The sequence below is a fragment of the Belonocnema kinseyi genome, chromosome 7, assembly GCF_010883055.1.
Source record: "Belonocnema kinseyi isolate 2016_QV_RU_SX_M_011 chromosome 7, B_treatae_v1, whole genome shotgun sequence".
Classification (NCBI taxonomy): Eukaryota; Metazoa; Arthropoda; class Insecta; order Hymenoptera; family Cynipidae; genus Belonocnema; species Belonocnema kinseyi.
The window spans coordinates 119,922,681-119,934,627 of record NC_046663.1 but is presented as its reverse complement, the minus strand read 5'-3'; the positions used below and the strand labels follow the sequence as shown (position 1 = coordinate 119,934,627).

The 11,947-nt window shown below is 31.0% G+C and overlaps 2 protein-coding genes across 4 annotated transcripts in view; one reads left to right on the top strand and one right to left on the bottom strand.

The window, feature by feature from the left end:
* The window catches only part of LOC117175821 (broad-complex core protein isoforms 1/2/3/4/5-like), a 28,265-nt gene extending 24,209 nt beyond the window's left edge, over nt 1-4,056 (bottom strand). Inside the window, exons 1-2 of one of the 3 annotated variants that reach the window (XM_033365579.1) lie at nt 3,834-4,056; nt 20-430 (exon numbers count right to left, since the gene is read on the bottom strand). In XM_033365579.1, coding sequence (XP_033221470.1) covers nt 20-394 — 375 coding nt within the window. In that variant the 5' untranslated portion in view covers nt 395-430; nt 3,834-4,056. Of the gene's footprint in view, nt 1-19; nt 431-3,622; nt 3,735-3,833 lie in introns of those variants that run through there. The other 2 variants (XM_033365578.1, XM_033365580.1) reach the window with 2 other exon arrangements.
* A 1,515-nt stretch (nt 4,057-5,571) lies between these two features.
* LOC117176221 (DNA-directed RNA polymerase II subunit RPB9) lies at nt 5,572-10,841 on the top strand. The gene is made up of 3 exons (XM_033366359.1): nt 5,572-5,883; nt 6,491-6,564; nt 10,337-10,841. Exons 1-3 carry the CDS (start codon nt 5,755-5,757, stop codon nt 10,524-10,526), a joined length of 393 nt encoding a protein of 130 aa, XP_033222250.1. The 5' UTR covers nt 5,572-5,754; the 3' UTR covers nt 10,527-10,841.
* The last annotated feature ends 1,106 nt before the right edge of the window (nt 10,842-11,947 follow it).

The following is an 11,947-nucleotide window of genomic DNA, read 5'->3' as shown; positions in this document are numbered from 1 at the left end:
TGTACGTTCATTTGCTTACCTGGAGAGCTTCAGCTGCCGACATAAGCTTGTTAATTTGTTGCTTTTCAACGTAGACTTCCCCTCGATACATGAATTCAACGAGAGCCTGAAGCTCCCACATGCGCATATCCCTCAAAAAGATGATGGGATGTGTACAGGGAATTTCTAACAGCAAGCGCTCCAAGTAGTCGCTGCATGCAGAAAGGACCACCTTGTGACATTTAATGGAACCGCCGTCGCAGGCCAGGGTAACATCGACGAACTGCTCCGAACTCAGCAACTTAGGAAATGCATTGTGCATATTAGACTGATACGAGTTCCATGACACGCAGAATTGTTGACGATCTTCATCAGGAAAGCCGTCCGGCGTAGGCAAATTGCTTCCAGAATCCATTATTAATTATAGTGAGCCAATCAAGTCAAAGTATACCTGTCGGAAACGAAAAAAGATTAATTTAATATAAGAGAAGAATTAAGAAACCAAACAGATAACACTAAATTTTCAGTCTAAACATAAGGATAATGTTCGAAATTCATGAATTACTCAGAATGTTTAAAGTTTGGTAATGTTGAGAAAATTGCAGTAAAGCTAGAAGTTCAAATTGAAATTATAGTTTTAAATTTGTATAGCAGTGTTAGCCTTCTAGAAATTACCGATCAACTACAATTAAATGTTGAAAATTAATGAATCTATAAAGCACTTTGTACAATAAGTTGTTTTAAATAGTTTATAAGAGCACAAAGTCCACATCTTGTTGATAAGATTAGAGATTTGGTGAATTGATAAGATTACTCATTTATAACTGAACTTATATAAAATTCTCTTCACATAACAAATTCTTATCTCTCAAAATGACTGTTTTTACAACTTTTAACAGCCCTGTAGTTGAGATTCAAAATTTATCTAAAAATCTCTTTAAAATATTTAACAAGAAAAGCCTCAAATTCAATCGCCAATGCTTAACAATTTTTTTGTTGAAATAAAAAAAAACCAACGTAAACAAGACAAAATAGAAATATTTGTAATTCATTCAGAATTAAAAAATAAAGTACATATAGTGCGCACAGGTATTCACTCGCGGTTCAGATTAAAGATGCGTAATATTACTTTATAGCGCATAATAATCTTGCAATAGACGTGTACAACTTGTGTGATAGAGGAATTACTTCGTACGCATTTCTGACTTTATGAATAATTTATGCACGATTCTTCCAAGTTGAATTTGTTTCTTTTATTTACTGTAAACTAACCAGAGCAAAATTAAATTCCTTGAATTGCAATAATTTAGAGTCACTTTTGATTTATAAACATTTTAAAAGAATTGTGTGTCGGAACAAAGTTTTATTTACATTAGGTCTATTAGAAAATTTAATTTGCTAGAAAAAAATCTTTGCGAAAAGTTATGAAAATAGTGTAGTAAAATCAATTATGCAACACATTTATTCTGGTCGAAATTGAATTTTTAAACTCTTGAAGTTATTTGCAAGTGTAGATACTTTAGAAGTGCTTTGTTTCATGATTTCAATTTTAATTTACAAGGACTTTTAAACAATTGAAGGATTTTGAATTTTTTACTGAAAATAATAAACCTCTTATAATCTAAAATTTTCGGAATATTCCTTTTATGAAGTTGATAAAAAAATTAATTTGGTTAAATAAATGTGTAACAGCCAAATATTAAGTATACCAAAAAATATCAAGTATAAAAGATATTGTACATCTGAAAAAATGAAATTACTGTAGACATTGAATTGCGGACATAAAATGAAATAAATATTAGATACCACAAAATACCTGACGCGCACCGTTCTTAGAGAAAGTTACACACTAACAAATTCCCTAACACCAATATAAACTTCCATACAAAAACCCTTCTTAAAATATATATTGTGAACCCGCGAAAAAGAAAAAAAAACAAAGATATTAACTACATAAGAATAATGGATAATAAAATAAACTTCATAAGAAATTTATTTGCATGATTCTCAAATTCAATTTTCTATAAGAGTTTACTGTCCTGCAAAGAAAGCCTTCAAGGACAACATTAATTCTTATTTTTACTCACAAGATAATAATAATGATGGGAAAAAAATTCTTTATAAAGAGTAATGAAAATGTTGTATGAAGCAACGATGCCAAAAAATAAATCCATTAAATATTGTTTTGTCTTGAAATTAAATTGATTAATACTAACGACATATTTTTTTGACAAGCTTCTTTCATAATGTACGAAATAACAAATATTTTTAGCCAATGAAGTACCAACAACATTAAGTAATCTAAGAGACAATGATGCAAAGAAATTTAAAGTAATATAAGCTTATAAATTTTATCGAGATATTTCAGACTCAAATCATAATTAGTTACAAATTTACTCTTCCTCTATTTTACTTCAAAACAGGTAGGAAAAAATTTATCAACTCAAGTGCCCTAGATAAAAGTCGACTTTCTTTTGACTAGCACATTTAAAAAATGTTCATATCAGTATTCAAATTAAATTTCTTCGTAAATGCCAAACTATAAAATTATTAAATAACTTAAATTTGTTACGTTCAATTAAAAGGCGTGATTAAAATTACGCATCCAAAAGTATACTTAAGGATCTTGAATTAAAACCACAAATCTTCGGCCAAAAAACACTTTCGGCCCTAAAATACAAGTAAGTTCTTCCTCATTGTGAAATAGATGTGTAACATAAATTTCTAGAGAAATTCCAAAACACCACAAAAATGTCAAGTGCACACAAGAAATTTAAAACCCGTAAGAAAATTTAATTATCCTAGAGAAATTAGATTGACACATAAACCACATTAATATTAGATACCACAAAGAACCTGATGCTATCCATTCAGAGATAGTTAACAACAAGCGACGCTAACAAATTGCCCAAAACCCATATAAACTACCATATAGAAATTCTCTATACAACAAAAATATTGCGAACCGCCTAGAATTAATATCGGACAAAGCGTGCTTCCATGAAAATAATATAAGACCTCGATAATTTTAGACGAACGAAAGGTTAACGCAAAGAGGTAATACACAAAAAAACTTTACAACATGGCTGTCACGCTGCAGGGCCTTGGTGAAAAATAAAATAACTTGAAATGATATCCCACACGCCCGAAGCTATTAACGCTCCGAATTGAATTTATTACATTACATTAATCGCCAAGTAGCAAGTTACAGTTAACGGTGCTTTTTCTAACGGTAAAAAGAATGCCGAGAGCGTCGTTCTTAGAAAAATCCATAACAACATTCAAAATGAGCGTTCAACAAAACAAATGAGCCAACAAAGGTTTGGGCAGCCCGAGTTCCGAAAAATACGAACCGTTCAAAAAATCACACCTCGTGTGGAAATTTCGGCAATCACGTGTTCGCAGTACAGAAGTGAACAGGTTAGGCAGGGAAACCGAAAACCTGGGAATGCGATTTTCTGTCATTGGAAAAATGGTGAAATCTTTGTGGGAGACGCTGTCGGCATGAGGGCCATCACCCCCCAGGAACGCCTTGAGCACAAGTTTCACGTTTCTCGTTATTTCCGGACGCGGTACAACACGCGCAGTACTTTTCTCGGCGAAATTAGACTATATTCGCTAGTTCTTAAATGATTTCACTCACGGTTGCAGTGTCGTCTGTCCTCAGGAGATTCACGCGTCGAATTTGGGAAGAATCCCTTAAGAAAACATGCAGCCGCCGAGATTTGCACTAGCTAGGGGAGCTCAAGCGAAAGGGTGGGGGTAGTAAGGTTGGGGGTAGATTAATGGAACACTAGCGCACCTTCTGAGCTCACCGTCAACGAAAAACGAAACTCAAAAATCTTTGACATTACCTTTTCCGCTTCTCAACAAATTATTCTTCAATTCACTCCTCCAGTTCTCACTCACTTTTCCACGCTTTCACAAACTAGGCAAACTCGCGTCTACCTCCTCCCTGCTCCAAAAATGTAATGACTCTCCTTCGCGTTCACTTCCTTCGACTCAGCACTTTGCATTTCTTGGCAAGACGCGCGCATGAACACTGTTTACATACGTCGCTTTTTTATTCTCTTATGTATTTCTTGCGCGGTTTTGGAACTCACGAGCCTTTCAATCCACTACCTGAGGTGGAAGGAATTTAATTTTAGATTTGAATTAGTTCAATAACTTGAAAGGTTTTTTTTATGTGAGTTTGCTTCGACATTTTGAAGAAAAGAAACTATTCCGTTGGACTAAAATATCAACAAAATTATTATATATAGTGCCAAAAAAAGTATTAAAAATTACTTCGATCTTAATTTAACTTTTAATTTTTTAATTTTACGAATTGAAACCGAGAAACGTTAGAGTTATAAATAAATATTTCTGTTTGAATCAGAAAAGCCAATAAGGTTGTGTACTTCAAGAGAAAAACCTTTATGATTGGTTGATCGATAACCTAAAGCTCCTAGTCTGATTGGTTCGTGATTAAAATTTATTCATGTCCTCTGAAACGAGAAATTGACTTTTAAATAAATTTGATGATAAATTTGAGATAAAGTTATTGTATCATAAGAAAAAAGTGGTAGAATAAACTAAAATCTTTATTATAATACATAACAATTGAAATAATTTCTAATGAAAATTAAATCATGGGTTTTTAATTGCACTTATAGTTTAAATTTATTGGTGATCCGAGAGCCACCTATGCTATAACCAGCTCGATAGCTGGCATGGCTGGCATGTGCAGTGTCCCCAATCTTGGGAACTATTTAAACTGCGCTTGCGTTGCACCAACAACCCGATTGGACACCGTGAGCGCGCTGATTTTTAATTATATAAATATTCAGATTTAATATTGATAATAACTAATGATCGAAAAATGTATCCAAAGTGATATCTTAATCTTAAATTAGAATTTTGAAGAAACAGATAAAAAATGCAATTTTCATGCAAAAAACGTTATTCTTTCTGATTTCAGAAAAAAAGTTTCTTTAAATTATCATTTTTAATGTTTCAAAATGTGAATAAAACGGTAATAAGAAGTTTAAGTGTTAAGCAAAAAATATTAGTTTTAATAGCATAAATATGATTTAATTATTTGTATATATTATTATATATTTTATAATATTTATACAATAATTAATTAGTAATTGTAATTCAGGTCTTCAAATTATTAAGATAATGTATGATATAACATTTATGAGTGCAGTAATTAATCATTCATAATTAATTTTTGGTAAATTTAGTGATCTTATTTTAAGTCACATTGTCGGAAACAAACAAAAATTTAATTTTAAAACTCGACAGACGAGATTAATCATTGGGACAAACAAAAATGATTTATTTCTCTAAACTCAGAATTCATAACCTCTTTTTCATTAAAATCGAATTTTTTGTATCTTTAACTCCAAAATATCATTTTAGGATCACTAAAATTCTATTTGGACATTTCTCAATCATTATTTATTATAAATATTAAATCTGACTTTTTATATAATTTAAAATCAGCGCGCTAACTGTGACTAATCGGGTTGTCGGCGCGACGCAAGCGCAGTTTAAAAAGTTCCCGAGATGGGGACACTGAGCATGTGAGCTGGGCAAGTTGAAGTTGTCGCTTTTGTAAGCGTCAGAGAACGCCAAAGTAGGCCACAGTTGTGAATTTTGGCGATTTTTCATTATTATTGCTGTCCAAATAAAAAATTCTCAAATTATTGAATCGGTTTTAAAGTGAAATATAAATATAATTTTCAGACGTTTAATAAACAATTTATTCACTTGGAGACAGGAAAAAACATGTCGAAGCTCGCAGGTTATGATACTCACGATGATGGACCTGGTTTTGTCGGAATACGATTTTGTCAGGAATGCAATAACATGTTGTATCCTAAAGAAGACAAAGAAAATAAAGTCCTCATGTACGCAGTAAGTTCCAAAATAATAACTTTATTATTCTACATTCTCATTCCTCTCAGTTTTTTAATGTCAAAATATTCAACTATAAAGGGCATGTGTCATAGCTAAATACCTATATTACCGACCTCACTTTATCAATTCACTGAATGTTTTTTTGAACCTAAGAACTTTTTTGTAAATAAAATATCAAACTGAAACTTTGGAAAATGTATTAGAGTACAATAAAGTACGTTTAGGTACTGCATTTTGGTGGGAACTTCACTGGAACGTTTCAGTGGAACGTTAAAAGAATAATTTATCATTATTGTTATTATCGAGTAAATATCCGATAAACCGTAAGTGATAGGTGAAAATTGATGTCGTTTTATGATGTGGATATAATATTACAATGTAGTATATGCGATACTCAAAACTAAAAAGTAACATATTTTTACAAAGCTCTTACGGTTTACGAGATAATTGTTGTTAAAAATAACAATAATGGAAGGTTCCTCTTCAATCCCAGTGGCACGCTCCGTGTTATTAGGGTAAAGTTTTAATTTACATTTTTTTAAAAACGATATTTCATTATGCACCTATCGTCATGGATATATGAAAAAATAATTTTCATTTACAGTGCAGAAACTGCGACTTCAAACAATTGGCTGACAGTAATTGTATCTACGTGAACAAAATTATGCACGAAATTGAGTACGTATATTTTATATTTAAACTCCATCAATGCTTGAATTCTTAACTCAGAATTGCTACAAGACCTGGAAGACTTGGAAAAGTAATGAAATTTAAAAAAAAAGTTTAATAAACCTGGAAAAGTCATGGAATTCGAAAAGATGACTGGAACTTTTTTAATCTTCTCTATTTCAAAGTCTTAACAATTTAGTATTTTATAGCGAATTCTATATTAAAAATTTTGTAAAGAAAACCTAAGGAAAATGTAAATATAACAACAAGTCTAAGAATTAAATGAAAAGAAATGGAAGATTTAATAAGAAAAGCAAAAAGAACTGGAAGATATAGTTATGATTACATAATACTTTTTTTCACTTTGATATAAATATTATTGAAAATTGTTTTGAATTCAATAAAACTTATTGATAAACCATTATCGTTGCATTATAATTTTTTACAATTCCATTTAATTGGCTGAATTTCAAAAAAGTATACCTGGCATTTGTTAAAATTATACCCGGAAAAGTCATGAAATTTTGTAACTAGACTCTTGTAGCAAACCTGTAACTTAATAGCCAAAATATATACTTTTTAACTAAAGGAAAAATTTATTATACTTAAAAATATTTTTTAATCAGCTTTGATACATGAGTTTATGATGACCTAATAAGAATAAGTTTACTTATATATAACTCTTCTAAAAATGTTCAACACTTTTTTCCCATGAAAAAAATAATCATACTTAGGCCGAATGCTATTCGTACAGGCTCATCATGCCTAAATCACAGAATCATTTCCACTACACGGAGATAAATTTCAAGATATTAATTCATGGAATTGCTCCTTGATCTTATTCTAGTTTTGGCGCAAGAACTAAGATCTCGGAACCCTTAATTTTAAAGAAACGGCTGTTGCTTCAAGAATAAAAAAAGGTTCCGATATTTTAGTTCTTGCACCAAAGCTAGAATAATATCAAGGAGCTGTTCCTTGAATTAACATTTCCCTCCGTGTACAAATATGTTTTTTAAAGGATTTTAGACGACACGTATTTCACTAGTAGAATAAAAAATTTCTCATAAAAACTTGGGAGTCTTTCAACTTTGAAGACTGGTGATGGCGGTCATAAAGAATGTATAAAAATGAAAGTGTAGTATCTAAAACAATATAGATATTTAACATTTTATTTTTTATTCTTATAGATAATTCCATTTTGTTTTGAAATCAAAAATGTTAAATATTAGTATATAATAAAAATACTTAAAATAAATAAATTTTTATAATATTATTATTAATATATCAATGAAATAAAATAATCGCGATGGGGGGGGGGGATTATATTAACCCTCGAAAATATTAGGAAGAGTTTTCTTTTAAATCTAACATACAAAAATTAATAACCTTAGTCCTAAAACACCTTCACATACAATAATTAACCAAAAATGCGGATTTTCTGAACTTTTTCAAACTCAATTTTCTGAAAACCCCCAGCTTCTTCTCTTAATTTTTTTTTTTTTTTTTTGTTACTAATTTAGTGCATATATCACATCAGAGTTTATCTTGAGCCCGCGTTTTGACTTTTTTCTCTCGTGTGAAATTATTTAAATATTCGCTAAAATACGAATAAATCCAATTTTCTGCTTCCATAAATAATTAAAGATGGTGTAAATCAACACAAAACTTTCTAATTTAAATTCTAAATATTAGAAGATAGTGATTAATATTTACATTGTTTAATTATCTGATTTGTGTTACAAATATTATTTTGCATTATTCTTCGACATCTTGCCAATAATGGCTAGCTGTTTCTATCATGAAGGATTTTTTTTACTTTTTTTTTAAATATTTCAAGCTTTCATACATCAGATAATTTAAAAATGTAAAGTGTTGATTACTTCCGTGGAATATTTAGAGTTTAATGGAAAAATGTGTTTTTCCTGCCGATACACGCCCTCCTTGAATATTTATGACAGCAGAAAATTGTATTTATTTATATTTTAGAAAATATTTTAATAATAACCCGAGAGAGAGAAAAGTGCCAAAAGACTTTTCTTGTAGAACTTTTTAACAGGAATAAATTATCTTTATCCGGATCCAAAGGGGATACGCGTGGATTCAGGCTGATAAGAATTGTCTGCAGAAAGTCAAATTTCAAGTAGCATATTTTTTCCACTTAGCAAATATTTTTAGGTTTTACAGTTTTTGAAATCATTGATAAAAACTAGATTTGTCGAAAATACAAAATTTCAATCTATTTTCACTTCAACTTGCGCTAACTTAGTTACGGTCCAATTTATCAATTTTGTTAATATTTAATTACATTTCCAAATCTTTTAAAGCTAGTTAAGGCAGAAAAACGTGAATATTATATTAAACAAAAAATAGTTAATTTCTTCGTGGGGCTTTGCAAAAATCATGAATTTCAACTTTCAAGCGCTTCGTTTATGAAGCGAATTTTAAGCAACGGAAAACTTCCAGTGAGAAAGTGGTTGATTAGGATTTGAAGAAGTTTTCTGGAAAGTTTTAGCTCAATCGAATTAATGATTCAAAAATTATTAAAAGTTTTAATTTGCAAGCGGCTATCTTGACCCGGCAATATGTGACTAGAATTTCATATCGTTCGCTGGAACACGTTCGTAGTCGAGGAGGCACGCGCATAGGACAGCGTCAAGATTACAGCTAAGAATTTAAAACATTAATATTTTGTAACCATTAATCCGATTAATCTAAAACTTTCCAGAAAACTTCATCAAATAGCTATCAACAACGTTCTCATTGAAAGTTTTCCGTTGCTTAAAATTCGCTCGACAAACGAAGCGATTGAAGGTTGAAATTCATGATTTTTGCAAAACCTAAAAAAACAATTAACAACTTTTTTGTTTATTAAAATATTTACGTTTTTCTAGCTGAACAAGCTTCAGAAGACTTACAAATGTAATTCAGTATCAATAAAATTGATAAAATTGAAATTGACTAAGTTAATGACTAAATTGTTTGTTTTCAAAAAATCTAATTTTGATCAATTGCCTTAAAATAAAAATTCGAACGATTTTTAAAATTGACTTTCTGGACAGTACTTCTCAGGATGAATCCACGCGTATCCCCTTTTGACCCGGAGAGGTTCAATTGAAACAAAAAAATTTTCTCTTCTCGAAGACACGGGCACGAGATAAACTCTTATGGGATATAGTCACCATATTAATACCAAATTTAGAAAAAAAATCTTGATAATAGGCAAAACAAGTCTTAACGTTTAAATACTTCCAACTTTGTCAAAACAACAAAAATCATCAAATCTGAAATCTATTACTCATGTATGCACAGCCTGTCTGGCTGTAAATAAATTCGACAGTTAATAGCAGAGATGTTGCAATGTAATAAGATTCGATTAAGTGATGTCGACGTAATTTATATGAATTATTTATTTATACACATTATGATTATATTATTGGTCTTCAGTCAATATTCAAAACAAGAAATAAACTGGACAAAGAACAATATATCGCAGCTTTTCTTTCTTTAACTTACTCATACTTTTTTTTTTTAATTATAGCAAAGCAACAACCAGTGATTATTTTTGATCTAAACCCTTAAATATACAAATTTCTGTCTGCATTTCCTAGTCACCTAAAAATTTAACTTGAAGTATTAAACAACTGAATTGTATTGTAGTTTAAAATTTTAATTTTGGAAGATTCAATCACTATGATTGAATTTCCTTGCATGCAAATTTTTTTAAGAATACGCATTTTTATGGAATTTTTATGTGCCTATTAATAATTGACGTTTTTTTCAGCGAACTTACTCATATTGTCGCTGATGTAATATCGGACCCTACGTTACCGAGGACCGAAGAACATCCATGTCCAAAGTGTGGTCATCGTGAAGCAGTTTTCTTCCAAGCACAGACCAGGAGAGCCGAGGAGGAAATGAGGCTCTATTACGTCTGTACAAATCAACATTGCACACACAGATGGACAGAATAAATCAAGATATTTAAGCAATAAGAACACCGAATATAGGATTCTAGGGACCGTTCAAGTATTATGAAGCGAAATCCCTCTCACTCCTCTATTTAAAAGTTTTTCTCGATTTCCTGTAGTTTTCCGCCACTTTAATACTAAATTAGGTCCCCACCCACCCACCCGACTGTAAAAGGCGCTACATAACATTTAAACGGTTCCCAAGTTTTAATAAAATACTTATTTAGTTAATAGAAAGAGAGGTTTTATAAATTTTAAGTATATAGTATTGTATAAAGATGATTCAGCATTTTCGAATAAAGTCGAGCATCTAATTTATTTCGATTTATAAACATTTCTGAGCTCGAAAAATATCAAATCCAAATTTTATCTGTACTTTAAGACATTTGTATTATGTTCCTTTTAAAATTTATCTGAAGTGGGCGCCTAAAAGGCCTCGAAACATTGGATCCTGGTTGTACAAAAGTCGGATAAAGAACTGAGACAGGTGGTTTCCGTTTTTTTTCTCCTTTTTTAAATTATCATATATTTGCCTCTAATGCGCCATAGTTTACAATGTCATTTGAAAACATTTCTCTTATTTTAACTTTTTGAACAATTATTTTGCATACATAGATTTTCTTCAGGATTTGTTTTTAAACGGGCATCAAGCCAGAGACACTGTTTCATTCTCTAGCGTTCGGTTCTTTAGTCATTTTCAAAAGTTTATTTCTTGGCCAATGAGAGATAAAAATAAAATATATTTTGTATACATTAAATCGATCGACAATTGATATAAATATAGGATTTTTGAATAGATTTCTTTTGAAATATGTGTAGAATGCCTCACTTAACTTACAGTTTAGATAAAACAAAAGTTATGAAAGGAACATAAAGTTGGCAAAAAAGTGTTACATAACAATTTCTATAAATGTCGCATTCCAAATTTCCGTCCACGTTCATATTCCAAAACATGATCCAAATATTCCATTATTGATTATTCCAAAGTTATGGCTTTTGGTCGGTTACCATGGACATTGGAAACACGGGACTAGGCATGCCATTGCGGGGCTGATGCAATGAGGTGGGAGGTGTGCCATCTTTTGATGTCCCGCGACAAACATGGCAACGCCCACATGTTTAAATTTTCTTTCACAGTTTGTCCGCCCAAAACGCTCGTTCGCATGATCAAGTGGCATATCGTAAGATGGCGGCCCTCCCCACTCATGGAATTCTCCCCCGTCCCGTGAACTTAACCCCGCTCGGCAAAGTTCGGTTAGCATGCCTAGTCCCGTGTTTCCTATGTTCATGTACCTGATGCCAACAAAAGCGTCAAAGTTTGAAATTTTGATCTTGATTGATAATTCAATTCAAGACATTTTATGAATTTCGTGCATAGAACTTATTTATATTGTATAAATAATTTTATTTTTATTTTCTGATTG

Bases quoted from the DNA above. Each gene is read 5' to 3' on its own strand.
- LOC117176221 (XM_033366359.1), top strand. From the start codon at position 5,755: ATGTCGAAGCTCGCAGGTTATGATACTCACGATGATGGACCTGGTTTT. The intron at 5,884-6,490 runs GTAAGTTCCAAA...TTTCATTTACAG, and splicing joins ATAAAGTCCTCATGTACGCA to TGCAGAAACTGCGACTTCAA. The intron at 6,565-10,336 runs GTACGTATATTT...CGTTTTTTTCAG, and splicing joins AAAATTATGCACGAAATTGA to CGAACTTACTCATATTGTCG.